The following is a 20,979-nucleotide window of genomic DNA, read 5'->3' as shown; positions in this document are numbered from 1 at the left end:
ATTTCAGTTAGCAAGACAAGTCACTCTTTCACCCAGTTTTTCAGTGTAAGCAGATTAAAACCCACCCCCTAAACATCCAAATTGCATCGACCATTGGTCAGTTTACAAAAAATATCAAACGAAAAAAGGGAATTGAAGAAAGGAAGCAGCAGGCTAAGGAGCATCGTAATCAAACGGACTTTCTGGATGAACGCAAAAAAAGTATACGCATCAACAAAAAATAGAGGAGAAAAACTGAAATTCTACTGAAAATAACTTTATTTATATCCGTTACGTCTTAAGAAATACATGAATGGTTCAACTAAACATACCCTTACAAAATTAAAAAATGTCTTGTAACAACTTTTCTAAAAAAAGTTCACTTCGAAAAATAGATTGTTCTTCACAGCCTACAACAAAGCCTCATGTAGTCATCATAAAGAGTCTTACCATACAACATGGCTACAACTCTATTAATTAACTCTTTGCACCCTAAGAATTATCAACTTCAAATTTCTCACAGGACTTAAAAGTGTCAGCACATTATCACACCAAAGTAAGTTTATGAGAATCAAGTAACTGATCACCAAAGAATAATTACTCTAACCTTAAACCAATTATGGCAGTCCCTCTCAAGAAAAAATATGTGAGCAGGATTTATTGCTAAAGACAAAAAATATATTACATCCGATTTTCAACTACAACAAAATCCGAGGCAGTTCAATGTTTCCAAATTATCCTCGCGCGGATAATCTGGTGGTTTACACGCACGCGCGTTACAGATGAAGCATAGTTTCTTTTATCAGCTTTATCAATTAAACGTGAAAAGGTAAAAGCTGTATAGATAAGATTGTAATAAAGTGTAACGGTCTCTAAACGTGCAAGCTTTTATAACAGCTCTTACAAACGTAAATAATCTTGGCAAACAGATGCTACGTAAGTCTTATACTAATACTCATATCGATAAATAGAAGCTATTGTACATTTACCCTGTTCAAGGTCAGAGTCAGTAATCGCTGCTTATTCCTGACGTAAACGCTTCTTAAAGTTGGTCATAAGGCAAGGTAGCCACGTTCTATGAGGGGTTTATTTTACCAAAAGTATACTTTCAGAGATGGATGACACTCCCGCGCAGCAATCAGAGCAGCAACACCAACATCACCAATTTTATTACCCTCCAAATTCAACGTTGTCAGCGATGTATTCTCTCGCAAAAACTCAGCCAGAGCAGCAGCATCATGATCACCAATTCCATTAGAACCCAAATCCAACGTTGTCAGCGATGTATTATGTTTCAAACACTCACCCAGAGCAGCAGCACCCTCACCACCAATTCTATATTCAAGCAAAGCCAACTTTGTCAGCCATGTATTACTTTTCGTGCACTCAGCAAAATGAGGGTAATCACCAATTATATCACGTCTCATATTCAAGGTTGTCAGCGATGTACTATGTTTCAAACACTCACCCAGAGCAGGAGCACCAGCATCACCAATTTCATTAAGTCTCAAATTCAAGGTTGTCAGCGATGTATTATGTTTCAAACACTCACCCAGAGCAGCAGCACCAGCATCACCAATTTTGTTACCATACAAATCTAACGCTGTCAGCGATGTATTATGTTTCAAACACTCACCCAGAGCAGCAGCACCATCAGCACCAATTCCATTAGAACCCAAATCAAACGTTTTCAGCGATGTATTATGTTTCAAACACTCACCCAGAGCAGCAGCACCATCAGCACCAATTCCATTTAAACTCAAATTCAAAGTTGTCAGCGATGTATTATGTTTCAAACACTCACCCAGAGCAGAAGCACCAGCATCACCAATTTCATTACGTCTCAAATTCAAGGTTGTCAGCGATGTATTATGTTTCAAACACTCACCCAGAGCAGCAGCAGCACCATCAGCGCCAATTCCATTTAAACTCAAATCCAAAGTTGTCAGCGATGTATTATGTTTCAAACACTCACCCAGAGCAGCAGCACCATCAGCACCAATTCCATTAGAACCCAAATCAAACGTTGTCAGCGATGTATTATGTTTCAAACACTCACCCAGAGCAGCAGCGCCATCAGCACCAATTCCATTTAAACTCAAATTCAAAGTTGTCAGCGATGTATTATGTTTCAAACACTCACTCAGAGCAGCAGCACCATCATCACTAATTTCACTTTCACTCAAAACCAACGTTGTCAACGATGTACTATCTTTCAAACACTCAGCCAGAGCAGCAGCACCATCAGCACCAATTCCATTTAAACTCAAATTCAAAGTTGTCAGCGACGTATTATGTTTCAAACACTCACCCAGAGCAGCAGCACCATCAGCACCAATTCCATTTAAATCCAAATTCAACGTTGTCAGCGATGTTTTATATTTCAAACACTCACTCAGAGCAGCAGCACCATCATCACCAATTTTATTTCCACTCAAACCCAACGTTGTCAGCGATGTATTATCTTTCAAACAATCGGCCAGGGCAGCAGCACCCTTACCATCAACTATATTCTCATCTAAATTCAACGTTGTCACAGTGGTATTTGTTTTAAGAACGTGGCTTAAAAAGACAGCTACAGTTTCATCTACTTCTGCATCTGAAAAATTAAGAGTTTCAATTTGAAGAGAAGCACCGACAGCAGAAGCCAATTTTTTAACAAAATTTTTGTTCTCCTTTTTGCATTCATGAACACAATCTAATATAAGTGTCAAGTCTCTCTCTTTTGTTGCTATACTTTTCAGAAGGTTTACCGCTGTTTCTTCGCGTCGTTTTACAAGCATACCGAATGTAAACACAAGCACTTCTTTCAGCTCATGGCGATATTTTTTGTCAGCAGCTATACTGTTCAAGCTTTTTTCTTTCTGGATAAGCTGACAACTGAGATAGAATGCTGCGAAGAATTCTTGGAAAGTCTTGTGAAGAAAGCTATAACGTCTAGTGGGTCTTAGTTTACTGCCTCCAGGCTGAACTGACAGAAATCCAAATCCAGGTAAATCGCTTGCTTTGTGTTTTCCAAGCTCCTTCTCGTCAAAATCCAAGTTGTCTTCAAGTAAACCTTTCAAAGCTATCGAACCAAGGTGTTTCAATTGCCTTTCGTAAAGGTCAACAAGGTCTTCACCGTTTTCTGGTAGTTGCTGCTTTGTTCTGTACCTTCTTAGTACACACTCCACTATTTCCATGTACAGCTTCGTTCTACTTTCAGGAAATACACCTTTCAAATCTTCATAGACCAGGCAAAGAAGCGCAGTGTTGAGAGGATTCGTCAAAATTGCATATAACCTGTAATCAACACATAGGTGTGCAATAAGCTGCTCGGCCAGTTTTGATTTGTCTCTGAAGAACTTTCTGATGAAGGAGTTTACATCTTCTTCAGTAAATCCCTCAATCTCTAGCAGTGTGTCGCAGTATTTTCGAACTTTGACTCCAGCCTCGTGTCGTGCCGTAGCGACCACGCGACAGTTTGGCAGTACTCGGCCTTGAATAATTTCTGAAAACATATGTAGCTTCTTCTCAGAAACTTCATCCAATCCATCGAGTATCAGAAGAACATTAGATTGATTGTGGCGAATGAAGTCGAAGAATCTCTCGCGTTCGTCTTCACCAACTTCTCGAGGCAGAATTTGATCTTCAATGGCCTCCCAAAGGCCAGACTCAACATCACGACATTTGATCAAAAGCACTATTACGAAGTTTGTGAAGCAATTTCCGGTTGCGTGTTTTCCTGTGGCCCAGTCGACAACAACTTTCTTACAGTAAGTGGTCTTTCCCATACCAGGCTTCCCTTCAATTAACACTACTCTTGGCTCTTCACATTCTTCGTGCCGGTTGAAGATTTCAGACATCGTGACAACTCGGTCTGTTGGTGTTCCTCTTGTTTTCTTTCTGTAGATGACTTTCAGTCTGGTGTAGATTTTGTCAAAGGAGAAGTGGAAGTCTTCACACCAGGGAAACGGTGCCAGCCAACCTTCCCGATTTTTGTAGTGTTGACGAATATTATTAATAATTTCAGTTGGGTCAAATCCATCTGAAAAAGAATCGGCTATTAGTTTTTGAGGCATTCTTAGCGATACACCATACAACGCCATGACTCTCGGAAAGGTAAGCAATTACAGGATGATGTTGAGCATGATATCGTGAACGAAGTTTACGAATTCATTATAGCATGTAAAAACAGAATCAATAATTGTTTTATTATATATTTTTAACATAACTGCAAAATAAAACATTTCTGCCTGTGTGCAAAAGTTTGAGAACACTGCACGGAGGAGGGGCTTGGAAACTACGCAGACTTTGAACTCGACATGATGAATATCCGGTGCAGATAAGTTATCATGTCAATTTTATACGCTACTTCGTAAGGGACCCAGCTCACCATAGAGTCTCTGTGTTCCTTAGTGGTCCAGGAACATGGATCAAATCACTTCAGATCACTTTGGTAGATGTCATTAGCCTCTGAATTTTTCATATTTTGGTTGTGTTAGTTAAACCACGCTAACTATAGAATACAGGCCAGTTCGCCTGGCTCATGGAGTAAATTGTTATTCATCGTTACATCACTCAATTCAATCACATGTTTTTTTCTTCCACCACCTTCAGAGACCTTGTTAAACCCACTGGAATGTAAACTCAAAATAAGGGTAACTTAATTTCCTATTTGAGAACCATTACTGAATCAATCACCTTGATTTATAATCCATTCCAGAATGTGCGATGGGAACTTAGATCTAAGTCAGACCTATCCCTGTAAAAAGAGAAGATTGAGACAGAAAGCAATACCTGCATGAAAGTGAGGCCAATCTTGGAATATGGCTGGATCAATCAAAATGTTGGCCACAACAGATGCTGCCATCACACAGGCAATTTGTTTCCATTTCTTACTTGAAGACTGCACTTCATCCGCAAAGTCTTTGATGCCCTTGACTACCACCCATTCTGTCTTAAAATCGTGAGCTGCTGTATACACTCCTGAAAAAAAATCATTCATGTCTGTTAACTATATATCAAGCTTATTTTCTTAGCATCCTTAAAATAATTGTTCAATCAAAACTCAAAAAGATTCACACTCTAGCCTTTCTGTAAACATGCAAATCGCAGAAAGACGTTAGTTAGTTCCGAAATCTAATTTTTTTCAACCGTTAATTAACAAAAAATTGTACACTGAGACTGTAAAATTATTCTTCGGGCCCAGTTGTTCAAAGGCCGATTAGCGCAAACCCAAGGTTAAATTTTAATCCAGGTTTCTATATTTCTATGTTCAAAAGCCGTTTGGAATAATTTTACCCATTGTTTTTAGAGCATTCAATTATCGAATTGTAGTAAAAAAGAAATAAACTGAATTGGCTCTTCAAGCTTTCAGATCTTAAATCAGATTTCACACTTACCCCAGGTTATCTTAACCCAGCTCTGAACAATTCGGCCCAGGCTTCACCTTGTTTCATAAGTAAATTTCAACATTTCTCAAAAGACAAACTTCTGTCAGATAGAGTTAACCCTTTCACTCCTAAGATCTCATTGGTAATTCTCTTTAACCCTTTATCTCCCATGAGTGACCAAGTGAGAATTTCTCCTTACTACATCCATACAATATCATGCAGACAAGTGATGAGAATAAAGAAAAATGTCAATTATTGGATTACTACTTTATCTGATACCAAATTCTCCAAACTAACATAATGAGAATCATTTCGCAGACAGTAAAGAGAATTTCCAGTAAGATCTTGGGAGTTAATGGGTTAATGTCTGTTATACAAGTCCTGTGATGTAAGTTAGGAGAATTTGGTTTTGGATCAACCAATAATCCCCTAATTGACCTGTTTTCCTTTTCCCATCACTTATGGGCTTGGTATCATGTTGATACTGTAAGGAGAAATTCTATCTTGGTCACTCATGGGAGTTTAAGTGTTAACAGGGACTGTGATACTATTCCTAAACTCTCAAACTATTCAGCAAAATACTTTCTACATTTTTCAGTTGACAAATGTGAGACAATTCACAACACCCTGAAGGAGCACACTCAATTTAGCCAGAAGAAGTATTCAGTCACCTTCACCTGCAAAAAAATCTTCCAACCCCAGCCAAACACAAAATCACTATTATTATCCAATATATAATATTCCTGCAAATTTGGCATGCTATATGGTACATGCTATTTCTTGAACCAACAGAGACAATACCAGAGCAGTGTTTTTCAAAACACTTCCTTCAACTGCAAAAGTGCTTGGCTCATCAATTATTTGAATTATTATGATTCTCACCTCCACCTTCCATTTCAACTGCGATTGCTTCAGGATGTTTCCTAATCATGTCTCTGTTTGCCTCAGAGATACTCAGAACCACCCCATCACAGTGCACTTTGGCATTATATTCATCAGCATTATGTAAAGGTGCCTTCCACCCATCAGCCACATGTTTGATCAGGTTACCAATACCTCTGCTGGGGGGAGTTTTGAGTGAAGCTGTTATAAGCTTTGCTGAAAGAACCACATCTCCTAACTTGACCTTTTTGCTGTTCAAACCACTGCAGGCACCAACAGAAAAAATAGCCTTGGGTCTCAGTAGCAATATGGCATCTTTTGAAACAGACAAAGAACCCCCAGGAGCATCAAGACCTTTGGAGCACCTCATCAATGCGATTTTCATTTTCTTTCCTTGATCATCACCCATGAACCCAAAGTACACAGGGCCAGAACTGATGTGGTAACTCTTAAAGGGTTTCTTCAGGTAGGCAAAGCAGCTTAAGAACTCACAGTCTTCCACTGTTAATAAAAGAATATCAACAGGAAGTTCAACAGTTTCCCAAGGATTAGAGATTGTTGGAAGATCACTCAACTCTGGAAGTTTCACACTGAGCTCTGGTGGGCTGCTATTGCCAGTCTGTGCTGATGTATTTTCCCCTGGCATTATTACTGTCTCTGAAAAAGAAGGTTGTAGTTTTTTTTTAAACATTTGTATGTGACAATTAAATAGCTTAACCCAAATGGAAATCAAAAGATAGGAAAGATGAAGAAAAAAAAGCAAATTATGGATACTGTTGATGTATCAAGGGAATAAAGATTCAAAATTTCAATCACACATAGTTGTGACTTTTAAAGAAAAATCTGCACAAAATTCATTTCATCCAACAATCTAGTATGACTTGCTGTACATTATTGACTCTACAAAGTTAGTTTAAAACTCAGGTTTAAAAAAAAAATTACACACACCCCTCTCCCATGAATTTTGTTCAGAAATGTCAGAGGAATCCTCCATGTCCCCTCCTTTCCTGGCCTTTTTCACAATTTTGTCTTCATGCAATTTGTCTGTGACGCAGTCATCATCTTTCAACCACTCTCTCAGAAGCTCTTGGTAGTGTTCTTCAAGATCAGCATCCATACAATGGAGTGCAGAATCATCTATGACTTTCTCATAGCAGGTCCCTCCAATACGCACAAAGGTGTCTTTGATGTTGTTCCAGTACAAACTAAAAGTTGGATCATCAACTGAAGCATTAGCAGCATAACTGAAAACTCTGTCCCTGAAAAACTTGATGCGAGTGATGCCAGCTTCTGGAGAGGTGTCTGATCCTGAAGGAAGGTTATTCCCGTCAGAGGCAGGGAGAGCAAGACCCCAGATATTCTTCAGAAGAATTAGCAGTAGGGAGGTGTCAAAGTCCTTTGAGGAAACTGAAGATTTGGAAGCAGGATACAGTTTCTCCCACTGGGAAGTACTCAGGACTCTCTTCTTTTGAAGTGTTTTCAATTTGGCATGGTTTGTGGGATTAGTCAGAACTGCATAAAGGTTTTCTGATGGACACACCCGGTCAAAGATATCCCTTAGCACAAGTGATCCAACTTTAACAAGGAGGCGACAGAGCTGGGCATAATTAGAGGCCTCCTTGGTAGAAGGATGCAATGGGGTAGCAGAAGCCATGAAATTAAGTCCTCTGTAAAGAAATGCTTGTTATTAATACATGGAAGGCAACATACAGAGCACACACAAAAATCATTACTCGATGCTAATTTTACAACACCAGAATATTACAACACTCCAAAATGAGTTAAATATCACACAACAGATCAATAAAATAAGTTTGATGCATCTTCCATTTTAACCCTTTAACCTCTAAGAGCTGTGATTGGCTTCTAATTTCTCCTTACAGTATCATCCTTGAATCAAAAGTATGGGTAACAAGAATAAAGGAAATGATCATCAAAAAGTTAAAATGTTCCTGAATTTCTCATGTCACACTTTATCTATTTTCTCATATTCAATATACAAAATATTCCTTCAACTTGCAGCTGATAGCAGTTGCTAATCCAGGTGGGGCAATTTTTTACTTTAGATTACTGTCAACAAAATAGGCTGCCTCCTGGAAAAATTGTCCAACTCATGCTACTATTAAAGAAACTGTAATAAACAGAGATCTTCAGTAGATCATGGCTAGTTAATCAAAGATAAAGTCAAAAGGTAAAGGGAAAACTTACATGTGCTCTGTTGCACAATATTTGATATCTGTTTATATGTACTTGATGCTAAACACATGATTAGGTTACAACAGAAAACTCAGAAAAATATACATCACAGTAAACCTAATATAAAGTACAGACTATGGAAATAACAAAGCTTTTCACAGTTTTTGTTTATTTTGGTAGGCATGTAAGCATTTAAATGCAACATTGATGGTGTTTGCTTTTACTGAATTACCAGCCTGACATATTACCCCAGACCTTGAAACAAACTAGACAGTATCACTCAGCAGATAATGGGCTATAACAAAGAGACTGTCAGGCAATCTCAATATTCCCATTGGTTCCTGAGAAAATATATTGTGAGGTTGGATTTCCCTTGATGTCAAACTCAGATAAATTGTGAGAGAAATATTTCAAATTTCATTCAAGCCTTATGCACTTCTGTGTGATAATATCTGAGGAACATTCAAGGTAATTTTCATGAAAATCTAACAAATCTACATACCCTATTAATGTAGAGGTAACTTGCGTGATAGCAAACCTCAATTTTTTGGCCTCCAAAGAAATTTACAGTTTTCTTGCCTCCTTTTAAAAAGTGTGTGTCAATGCAGTCATGCCGCTGACCAATAAAACACAACATGGAACCTCCTGGCAAGCTTCCTGACAAAGAACTATTTTGAAATTTGTGGGAAAGGTCATTTTGTGACTAACACAAGTTAAATGTAATCCAAAAGTCATCAAGCAAGCTGGTGAAAATGAACAACTTAACTTCAATTTCTTTGGCTCATGCTCTCTTCCACTTTTAGTCCACTCTTTTAGGCTGTTTTATGAAGACTCTCGTTACTCAACATTTTGCAAAATATGCCGGAGATTCCCAGTGAATGTTCAGTACAAGATGTGGTGTAAATAATATATGCAAATTGAGATCCTAAACAAAAACCCACAGAAAACATCAACACTCTGCTGGAGGTCTTTACAATTATGACACCTTTTGCTCTTCTGTACAGGTTTCCTGCAACATTCTTTCTGCTGTATTTCACCTTCTTTTTAAGATTTTTTCAGCAAATTTAACTTTTAAGTGGTTAAAACTAGTTTCTCTAACTTAAGAGAAAAAAAATAACATTTTGAAAATTTTGAAAATTTTGAGCAGATTTTGTTGACAATAATAAATGTGAAAATAATACAATCATGTAAAGCAAAACATTAAAATATGCACAAGAAATGAAAATGGAAAATGAAAGACATTCATTGTAAAAGAGAAAAAGTCCTGAGTATCTAAGTGCACCAAAGATATTGTACAACTGCAAGTTCAATTTGTTTTAATTTTGCCATGTTTAAATTTAACCATTATCTCATCAGGCTTGATATAAGAATCTTCAGTCTCTAGAATATTGACAAGAGCCTTTTTTGTTTCTTTTTTGAAGGATTTCTTTGACAAATTTTTCTATTCATTTGGCATCTCATTCCAGATTTTGACACCTGGAGTACTTAATCCTAACAAGTTGTGATGTTGATGAGCGAGTAACTATTAGGTATAATTGTTTGATGTTCTCACAAAAGATTTAATGATGTTAGAAGGTGCACTGTTGTTATGAACATCAAGCATTAATTTATATTCAACTTCATATTATATGATGGTAATAGGTAGAATTTTTGCATTTATAAATAAGGGGATAGCATGTTCTTTTTTATCAGTAAGGTAAATTAAACACAAAACTCGCTTTTGGAGAACAGCAATTTTGTTTACTATAATTATATTTTTTAGACCCATTGCCCTAAGCAGGGAGTCCATAGGTTATATCAGGCACAATTAAGAATTTATACAGTAGATATTTATAAGGACAGATGATGGAACAATCTATCTCAGCTTAGCAATCATTTGTATGGTCTTACTTATTTCAGTGACAACACAGTCAACATGGTTTTTCCAAGAAATATTTTCATCAATTAAAACACCTATTAAACAATTGATGTAGCTCTTATGTTCTAAACTGACTTTTCTATTTGTTTCACTATCAAATATACTTCTTTGACAAATTCTCCTTGTCTGTTCCATAGGAAATGTAAAGAGAACAGTGTGGAGAATATGAATACCAATGTCTTAGGGTGTTAAAGGTTAAAAGTCAAATGGGGCACTCAGGGGGAACCCACACAATTCTATAAAACCCACATCCCTTTGCTACCTTCATGTCTGAGATTTTCATCTGCATTTTAACCTTCAAATGGGATGCTGCAGGCATCACCATCCTTAGGGGGGGAATGGGGGCATACTTCCCCTGAAAATTGTGAAAAAATATGAATTTTCTATGGCATACTTTTGTTTTAAAGTGAGCATTTCCACTGCTGGAAAGACTCTGAAGCAAAGTAAACAAGGAGTAAATTATATTTGAAACAATAATAATTTCATAGTTACTTAATGACAGCAGTAGTGTGCTGTAAGAAACAATAGTTTCAGCTTGAGAACATCATATTTTTTGCGTGAGTCTCATGATGAATGTGAAAGACTTGAGAGCTTTGAATTGGGCTTTTAAGTGGGGCGGCTAATAAGCAGCAGTTTTCAGTATTTCTGGAGGAGAGGTACAGGCATGTATCAGTTATTCCTTAGGCTCAAAATGAAGGAATGCATAATGTCATTCACAACATTAGCCAGCAGCAAAGTAGAAAATTGATTTTCAACAACTACTTTGAAAACACATTTCCAATATGGAAGCACAACAGTATTTGGATTGATTTTCATCCCACAGGAACTAAAATTTAACTGTTCAATGTTTTGCTAACATTAATTGATGTAAAATTGATTTTCCTTGGCACAAGCATCCACAGTCAGATGGCTCATCAGGCAAATTAAAGCTGATGCCCTACAAAAAGTTGACTGCTTTTTTGGGAATTTCAATCACAGCATGTTTTTCCATCATGAGTTTCAAGAGGCAGAGGAGATAGAGTATATATTACATTTACCTCCAGAATTTTCCATGTAAATAGAACAAAATACAGGAACACTTGTAAGATTTACAAGAAACAGCTTAATGAGGTATATCATGATTATATCAACAACTTAATTGAAACACCTAGTTCAGATCAGCCTAAGAAATTTTGCAGATTTGTTAAAATCTAAAAGACAAGATGACATAAGGATAAATACATTAGAGGAAGATAATACTAATGCATCTGATAATTATGGTAAAGCTAATTAATGTTCTTAAATAAGGTGTCCAGAAACTTCTTGAATCTCATACTGTGAATAAAGCTAGTGGGCCACATGGTGTGCCAACATATATTCTGAGAGAACTATCACATGAGCTGGCAATTCCGGGCTTCACTTTTTCAACTGTCACTAGATCAGGGTCAGTTGCCAAATGACTTGATTAAAGGTAATGTAGTTCCAATTTTGAAAAAGGGGAAAAGATCTTTAGCAAGTAATTATAGACCACTATCTCTTACTTCAGTAACATCTAAAATACTAGAACATATTATATGTCATCACATTTGGAAGCACCTGGAAGATCATAATGTGCTTAGTAATTTTCAACATGGTTTCTGCAAGTGGAGGAATTGTGAAACCCAACTTATAATGGCAATACATGACCTAGTTAGTGCAATGAACTCCAAGAAACAGGTTGATACCCTTATATGAGATTTCTCTAAAGCTGTTGATAGAGTGCCTCATCAGAGGCTGCTCTATAAGTTAGGTCACTATGGAATTCAGGGCAGCTTCTTTCCCTGGATCCAAGTGTTTCTTACTGAGAGAACAGAGAGGGTTGCTTTGAAGGATGTTTTATCAAATCAGTGTTTTGTCACATCAGGAGTCCCTCAAGGCATGGTTTTGGGGCTATTACTGTTCCTGACTTGCCCTTATGTATTTCATCAACAATGAGATATGTTTGTAGATGACTGTTTAATTTCCTATATCATAGTATTAATAGTCCAGTTGACTGCCAAAACATACAGAAAGATTTAGATGCGTTAACTAAACGGGAGAAAGATTCAACGTTGATAAATGCCACACCATCTGCTTCTCCACTAAAAAATCTAATGTAGATACAACATATGTTCTTAAAAATCATGTACTAACCAAAGTCCATCACCATTCCTACTTAGGTGTGATACTTTATGAAGACCTTAAATGTTCAGAGCATATTGTGTATAATTATAACATCAAGTACCAAACAAACTCTTGGTATCATTAGGAGGAACTTTAGAAATGTCTCTGTAGACTGTAAATCCAAGCTTTATGATAGTTTAGTTAGGCCTAAGATTGAATATGCAAATTCTGCCTGGTATCCATATTTAAAAAAAGATATACATCATCTTGATATGATCCAACATTCAGTAGCTAGGCTTTGTTTCAATAATTATTCCAAGGAACCAGGAGTAGTAACTGATATGTTCAATAAATTGGAGTGGCCATCTCTCAAAGGAAGATGAATTCTCTCTCAATTATCAATGTTTCACCAGATTGGTTATCAAACTGTTGATATTGACAAAGATTCATATCTTACTCCTTTACCTCATACTTCAAGGAGTGGTATCTTAAAAACCTTCATAAGACCACATTCAAATTGCAATCAATAAGCATACAGCTTTTTTCTGTGGTCAGTCAACCAATGGAATAGACTTCCAGGCGACATTGTAAATATAGATGATAATTTAAAATTTAAGGCTGCTCTGTGTGACCATCTTATCAAAACTGGGAAGTGGTTTTAAAAAATTTCTCTTATCACAGATATATACTTTATTATTAGTGTTTATTTATTATTTATTTACTATTGTACTTATATTGATGTGATGCGTTGATCAATACGCTTCATCAATTGATAGAGTAGAAGTAGAAGTAAATTAACCAGATTCGGGCAAAATAATAGATACTCGGTCAAACAATATAAAATAATAAGTTGGTCTCGACACAAATAAACTAATAGTTGGCGAATACGAAGATGTCTCAAACAAACATGCAGAAGGTGCTGACCGAAGCATTACGAGTTCAAATCATTTGTCTTTTAAAACATATTTCTCAGCTTGTAGTCAAGCGAATCCAGCCAGATTCGACAAAAAGATAACAAATAAGTGAATCAACATCAAAAACTACCGAATACAGTGATATCAAGAGTAACTATGAGCTCCAATTCGTAAAATACGACCATCTCTTCCGCAAACAAACCGAAGGATCTGACAGAACCACTAATCCATGAGTTGAAGCCATTTGTCTTTTAAAACAAAAATTTAATATCTACTAGCCGAACGAATCCAGCCAAATTCGAAAAAATAATGGCAACTAAGTGAATCATCATCAAAAACTACTGAATGAAGTGACATAAAGGGTAACTATGAGCTCCAATTCGAAAAATACGAGCATCTCTTCAACAGGAAGTGCTGGCCGAAGCACTAAGCTACGAGGGTTAAGACAAGTCCTTTCCTTGCCATAACATGAATCAAGTTAAAAAGTATGTATATGGTAAACAAATGACTTTACCTTGGCGACAATCGTCCGCTTACAAACGTCCAAGAAGTCTTTCGAATTAGAGATCAACCACATACTACCCGCACCTGAGCCATGTTGAAAACTTCTGCAGGAATGATTTCCGGGCTTTTGTCTAATGTGAGAAGAATAACCGAGGAAGACTAGAAGCGAGTTTCCGGGAGATGCACATCTCTCTATGGCGGCAACAGTCAATTTTTCCTGGAAAAACTAGATCAAGGATCACTAGATCACTGGATTGAGGATCGAGGATCAAGAATCAAGGATCAGCTCAAAATGAATCAAATAAATTTAATAAATTAATAGGCATGATTGATTGCTTATCTACGTGACTCAGTCACCCGTATGCTCAAGCGAAAATAAAAGAAAATAAGTGAAATTGGCACAAATATAACAAATATAATAAATATAATTATACTTAATATGGAATACTTTGTGGTATTTTCCTTTATCGACTATTAGGACAGCTATTGAAGACGGAAAACTACAGAGCACGTTCACTTGTGCATATGCTATGTTCACATGAAAATTTTCAAATTATCCCGAGTGTCGGTATGTGACTGCGTATTTAACTTCCGATGCAATTTCAAAACACGAAGCCGTTTTTGGCGACTGCCTGAGTGAACAGCAAATTTTCAGCTGCTTTAAATTCGTTTCTCCAAATTTTTACTGACCTCATATCCTGAAAGGAAAAGCAGATGAAATGCATCTGCAGAATCACTTGCTTGAAAGAAGACGTTTTAGTCGTTATTCCAACGGGATTTGACATGAAACATGATTCGGAAAGTGATAAAATTTCATCGTCCCACTGAGTTGTTCTTGTGAGTCCCCTGAAGTATACACAGAATTTGTTGTTCACTTCGGCAAGTCAACAAAGATCTTGATCCAGAAACCCGAGAGGGGTGGATAGAGGTGAGGAGGTTAAGCGCAGCTTAAACTTGTCTCCAATGTCTTCTAATAATGTCGTTCAGAATGCGGTTATGACACTTTCAAAGCAGCGTGTCCGTCTTCATTTTGAGAAATACGATTGTCCTCTATATGGCGTGCAGTTTATCAACAACACAAACTTGCCCTTGAAAATGGTGTCATCAGAAGCAGGCAGTGACAAGGACAGTTTTTAATTCGGCAAAGATCTTTTAGCTTCTGAATCTCTCGAACAAAGTATCCCATTTTTTTCGTTCTCCACTTGCGGATTCACAATCCTTTACAATGACAGAGAGTTACGTTCAGATTAAGAACCAGGAGTCATGTGAGACTGATCGAAATCGCTACAACACAATGTGAGATGATGATCGAAAGGAAATCTTACGGGAGGAAAACGGAGAGCAATACACAGGAGCTGTAGATCTCCGATTTACTCGGATAGAAATGCCGAGTCCTCCCTCAAGATCTAATCACATTGCACGTTCTGTAATAGATAACATTAGCGGAGGTGCACGTGAAGTGATCAATAATCTTAGTGGATCGTTTGGCTCCCGAGATAATTTTTATGTCTACCCACATTTATTGGTATACTGCCGCCAGTGTTGTTAGGTTATGAAATTAAATCATAGGAGACAGGGCCAGCAATCACTTCAGATCAAAAGCGATATTGCACTTGGCTGATTTATAATTTTCTTTTCATGAGGTAGTGACGAGAGGTGGGTGGTTGGAGAGGGGGCGGGGGGGTGGGGAAGGAGGAGAATCAAAAAGACGATGCTATTTCTTTTCATGTAAGAAGTATGAATGGCACATCTAACATAAGAACTTGACAGGTGGGAGGGGAGGCATGAAAGTAGTGGGGAGGGGGTTGGGGGGAGGAGAATCAAGCAGAGGATGCTTTTTCTTTTCATATGAGAAGTATGAATGGCATCTCTAACAGAAGAACTTGACAAGTGGGAGGGGAGGCACAATGTGCTGTACCCTTGATTGAATGATAGCGCATTAGTATTTCCTAGTATCTAAAGGCCAAACCTTATTTAGAAAACTTGCCATCAAACTTACCCTCTTTTGATTTTCGTTCGGCCACCTTAACCTTGGACCTCATCAGTATAACTGTGTTGTACTGCAAATACCTTGAATTTGACGACTTGTTTTGGGTTTGCATAGAAACGAACTTGGTTTAGTCATAACTAGAACTGAGGTGTAATTCAGATAATTCAACTGTAAACCTTATAACAATCCCTTTGGTTCGGATTTTGCGTTGATAGAATGAACTACTTGAGATCGAGGGTTGTCGAGGCGGACATGATTTGCGCGCTCAATTAATGAGACATGCTGTGGTACTTTATACGCTTCAAACAGACGACTCTTTTTCTTTATTTACTCAATAATTTACCTTTACGCCCTAATATCAGTATGCATATTCTCCATACTGTTCTCTATACATTTTTCAAGGTGCTGATAAGGAGAATTTGTTTAACAATTTTCTTTATTCTCATGACCTTAATGTTAGATTCAGGGGTGATATTGTAAGGAGAAATTAGATGCTAATCACTCCAAGGGGTAAAAGGATTAAGGTTTTTGTTTTTACTTTTGTGCGCTATGAATGACGGGGAGCAATACATCGGAGTTGCAAATTTCAGTGTTCATTCCTGATCAGTAACCAAGCGACTTAGAGTCACTTTAGGTACCTTTTGTCACAAATTAATTCTGCAATCTATGAAAAAAGGGCAGGCTATTAAGCTCTGTATCATTTCATAGCCGTTTTTAGCACCTTTCACACACCACAAATCCCTGCCCCCCACCCCAAGGGACCGAATATTCATGTTAAGAGAGCGGTGTTGCTCGTTTGCATTATCTAATCATGTCATATTTAGTTTTTTGATAAATTTCGTGCTCATTAGGGTCTCTGTGCAGCAAGAAAAATCTGCGCAGCAAAAGAAGGGGTTCCCGTCTTGTCACGAGCTTACGACGAAAAAAAAAGTCCTGAGTCCCCAGAAATTAAACCTTCGGCCTACGCTTTCCGTGTTTCGTGGAAGCGCAGAATCTGAAAGTGGAGTTATTCGAAGGAAGTAGGATTTATTAGAGGGGAAGGGATGAAATTGTCTTGAAGTATTTTCACTAAACCTTTATCGTGTATAACTTCTAAAATGCTGTTGTGTAATTAAAGTGAAGGAAGTCGTTCTCTAAGAAGCGAATATTTCAGAGACCTGACCTTCCGATAGGCAACAATTGGTGGATTAGGATATATTAGCGCCTAGTTATTGTTGCCTGAAATAAGTTGCCAGTGTTTCATAAAAATCTTTTTGAGATTCTGGTAAGCAAGGTTGAAAGTCCTAACGAATGTCAAAATCTTTTTAAATGATTTCGGTTGGTTTGTCAAAGCCGTGTTGCGTGATGAGAATTGTGCATCGGCTAAGACCTTTTCGACAAGATCCTGAGGGTAGCTTCGTTCTACAAGGCAAGTTAAGTTCTTCAACCGAGTTTGTTCTCAGTAAGCGTAGTGCCTCTCATTTTACAAAAACCCTTCTTAACACTGAGAAGGTGGCGTGAAGAGAAGTGTGTATATTGGAACGTTTCTGTCGGCTCGCATTATGTTTAAAAATCAAGGATTTTGCTATCGGTAAATCTCGGTCCTGTAAAAACTTCAGTATCGAGGAAAACAATTTTTGCTGATGAAATTTCGTGCGTGAATCTAAAACTGGCGTGCAATGAGTTACCAAATTATTGAATTTGTTGATTTCGGTTTCGGGAATGGTCCACACAAAAAATGTCATCAATGTATATTTTCCAAAGAAATGATTTATGTGGCTTGTAGCTAGTTAGAAGCTGTTTCTCAATTTGAGCCATGAATACGACTGCAAAAGCTATCGCCATTTTTGTTCCCATAGCTATTGCAAGTGTTTGTCGTTGAAATTCAAAGACTTTCCTTTGAGAATCAGTCTCGTAAAGTTTCCCAAAAATGTTGTTGGGATCGGAGGTTTTTTAGAACAAAAGTGGCTATTGAGTTCTTAACCTGCTATCTTGACCTCACATTTGGTCAGTAACGCAGATATATACTTACGCTTTATTTCAATCACTGCAGTCTCTCGAGCGCCTTCGGCACCAACCAATGCTGGACGTTCATTAAGCCCCGTAGAGAAAGTAACATCTAACTCCATAACATATATCATTCGTATCGTTATCGCTGTGTTGCTTCTCGTTCTAATTGCTGTGGCTTTCTACTATTACTGGAAGAAACAAAATCGGCATGGAGGAAACCAGGCTCATGACCCTCAAGGTAAGAAAAAAAAAATTTCTTTTGAGGCCAGATCGTCAGGCTGAGCGAAGTCCTATAAAGGATTGCTTTTAGTAAACATTAGGGCTCTTATACCAAACAGAACGGCGACACTAACGAAAAAGTTGCGAATGAAACGATTTAATGAGGAGGAAAATAGCACCCCACGTGTTTTTTTTGAAACACGTTGTAGATTTCTTTAAAATTCTCATCTGCCTAGCAACAAAGTGAAAACGACAAATTTTGCGTTGTCCGCGAACGAGAATCCTGACAGCAAATATTTTGTATGTTTACCTGTTTCTCGTTGACACCTACACATATTACGCTTGAAGAGGAGATCGGACGCTGTTTAAAACTGTAGGACGTGGTGATATTGACAGAATGCTGATAAGAGTTCTGCTTCCTTACTGACTGAGAGGATAACGCAAGCTTTTTCGACCAAACGCTTTGCGAAACCATGAAGAAACAATGCAATCCCTTGTTTTCGCCTCTACGGAATATAACTCTGTATGAATTTTAATCCTGGGAAAATGCAATGAAAACTTTTAACAACGCGTAGCTAGTGAAGTATGCTAAATGATGGACATTTGTTCAATTCTGGCTCGAAGTTTACCGATAAAAATCGCCCATACACTCATTTACGTGCACCACGCAATCTCTGCTAAATAAATCACGTTTTCCAGAATAGAACAGAAATAAAATTTGACAGTCAACAGCGTTGAAAACTAAACTAACGCTATATTAGAATCTCTTTCTTCTTTCCTCTGGCTGTTATCCTGAGAGGGACTGAGAGACAGAATCTTTAACAAATTCGCTGTTGTCGTTGTAATTGTTTTAGAAATGGAGGAAGCGAAATATGACTTTGTGCCGCCCACCTCATCGGAGACACCAGCTCACCCGCGATCTTCGTACGGACTTGGAGGAAGGCGGACGGCCTGCTCCACGAGACCAAATAGTCATCAACGAGATTCTGACTCTCAGGGCAGTAGTGGCTCGTTACAGGGCGTCAGCGTAAGCAACGGCAAAAGTAAGTATGTCTCAAATGGGAAACAGCTCGGTCTGTATTCAAAATAATCCTTAAGGAGTTAGAAGAAGCGCGCGTTGCCGCGTGACACTTTCGTGACAATTCGTTCTGTGTGTGGTGTGACATTTTTGAACCGGACAATTTTTAGTTGATTATTTTCCATAGTTCAAATCTTTTTTTATCCAAGGCCTATTGCTATTTAGCATTTCCTGTAATCCTATTCGTGATCGAAGTAATTTTCATACTTTGCATTAGTTCTAACTGGATATTACAATGTGTGTGAAACTAAAGGATTGTTGAAGAATGCATGGGCGTCATCCATAATCCAGAACATCTACAGACATATTTGAATAAAGAAGGAATAAGGAAGAACCGAGAATGGAAATTATTACAAAACTAAGTTATAGTTCACGCTAGATTTAGGGTGAAAAAACAATAATTCAACTCTACTCCGACAGTCATGTATGATCGTATCATGACTTTGACACAGAATAGGTTTAAAATATTTTTTTTCCCATAAAATGGGCAGCTGGATCAAGAAATTTGTTCAACTCGCTGTATGCCTAATCGACGGTCTCTTTTAATGTCAGAGCGTCTTTCCATTTTAAATTCTTGGTTTCTTTTATGATGCATACTTTCAATACTTTCTACCTTTTTCTTTTGTTTTGTTTTGTTTTTTTTGTCTTTTATGTTGTTTTGTTTCGTTTTTGTTTATTTTTCAATTCTCACTGTTTAGTTCTTTTCTTTCGGCAAGTTCTTTTTCTCGGCTCGCTACCATTTTCTCGTTGTCAACCCTTTTACTCTCAGGAGAGATTAACATGAAACTTCTCCCTATCTCTAATATCTCTACATCATCCAGCAAACAGGTCATGAGAATTCTGAAACTTATCGGGTAGATTTTTTTATCCCCATCTAACACCAAATTCTCAAAACTAATAACAAGGAAATCTGTTACAGCTAGAGGGAAGAATTGACAATAGGATTTTGGGAGTTAAAGGGTTAAAACTTACCTTCACCACTAAAACACTGCAATTCTCTGAGGCGGGGCGAGGAATAAAAACTGCTTCATTGAGCAACAGCAAAAATTGAATTATGCCCCAGCCACAACTCCACCGATTACAAAAAAATGACGGTCTGTTGGTGTTTAGTTTAATGAGAAAACACGAGAAACCAAGGTGGAGATTAAAACTCCTTAACTTCGAACGTGTACCGCTGACCTGCGGAGTGGTGCCAACCTTCGGATTTTCGAAGTGAAAGTCGTTTTTTTTTTATTTGAACTCCACGCTAGAGACTGGACCTTGTGTCATTTATTGATTTTTAACGGAAACGAACCTTAACCCTTCCAAGGCGAAGGCTAAACGTAGCATGTCTCACCCCTCTCCCTCTGAAGTCTGCAAATTACCTAAGCTAATCTCATAACTGTATGGGCACCTGCGACCTCTCCTCAGACCTTCCGTATCTACCAGCAAAATGGTACTTTTTGTAAGTCTCAGAATATGATAATAATATTTTTGATTTCTCTACCACAGGTAAAACGTTGGTTCGGGACCTTCCCGCTCATGTTTTCATCGAACTTGGAAAGTTTTTAAACCCCAAGTCAAGCAAAAACTGGGTGACACTTGCGGGATACCTCGAGTTTACTACGAATGAGATAAAAAACTTTGAACTTGAGGTCAACGAGGCTACTCAAAACGTGCTTTATCAATGGGGACAAAAAGATAGTTCCACTGTGGATTTCCTTATCAATGTATTGAAGAAAATGAAGAGGGATGACTGCGTGCAAGTTCTTAAGCCGTGGGATAATTGATGAAGCAGAAGGAACTGTACGTGAAAGCGAGGAGAAAAGGCGTTT

At 37.8% G+C, this 20,979-nt stretch overlaps 2 protein-coding genes across 2 annotated transcripts; one reads left to right on the top strand and one right to left on the bottom strand.

Moving 5' to 3' along the window:
• Positions 1-272: 272 nt before the first annotated feature.
• On the bottom strand, positions 273-14,011 carry LOC136282067 (NLR family CARD domain-containing protein 3-like). The gene is made up of 5 exons (XM_066169287.1): positions 13,900-14,011; positions 7,185-7,903; positions 6,237-6,893; positions 4,759-4,947; positions 273-4,006 (listed from the first exon to the last, which is right to left on the bottom strand). The coding sequence occupies exons 2-5, from the start codon at positions 7,888-7,890 to the stop codon at positions 1,071-1,073; spliced, it is 4,488 nt and encodes a 1,495-aa protein (XP_066025384.1). The 5' UTR covers positions 7,891-7,903; positions 13,900-14,011; the 3' UTR covers positions 273-1,070.
• Positions 14,012-17,223: 3,212 nt separating this feature from the next.
• LOC131774105 (tumor necrosis factor receptor superfamily member 16-like) lies at positions 17,224-20,979 on the top strand. The gene is made up of 4 exons (XM_059090121.2): positions 17,224-17,287; positions 17,912-18,106; positions 18,942-19,130; positions 20,657-20,979. Exons 1-4 carry the CDS (start codon positions 17,224-17,226, stop codon positions 20,932-20,934), a joined length of 726 nt encoding a protein of 241 aa, XP_058946104.2. The 3' UTR covers positions 20,935-20,979.

The sequence above is a fragment of the Pocillopora verrucosa genome, chromosome 6, assembly GCF_036669915.1.
Source record: "Pocillopora verrucosa isolate sample1 chromosome 6, ASM3666991v2, whole genome shotgun sequence".
Lineage (NCBI taxonomy): Eukaryota > Metazoa > Cnidaria > Anthozoa > Scleractinia > Pocilloporidae > Pocillopora > Pocillopora verrucosa.
The sequence above is the reverse complement of the archived record's forward strand: the minus strand, read 5'-3'. Positions and strand labels throughout refer to the sequence as shown.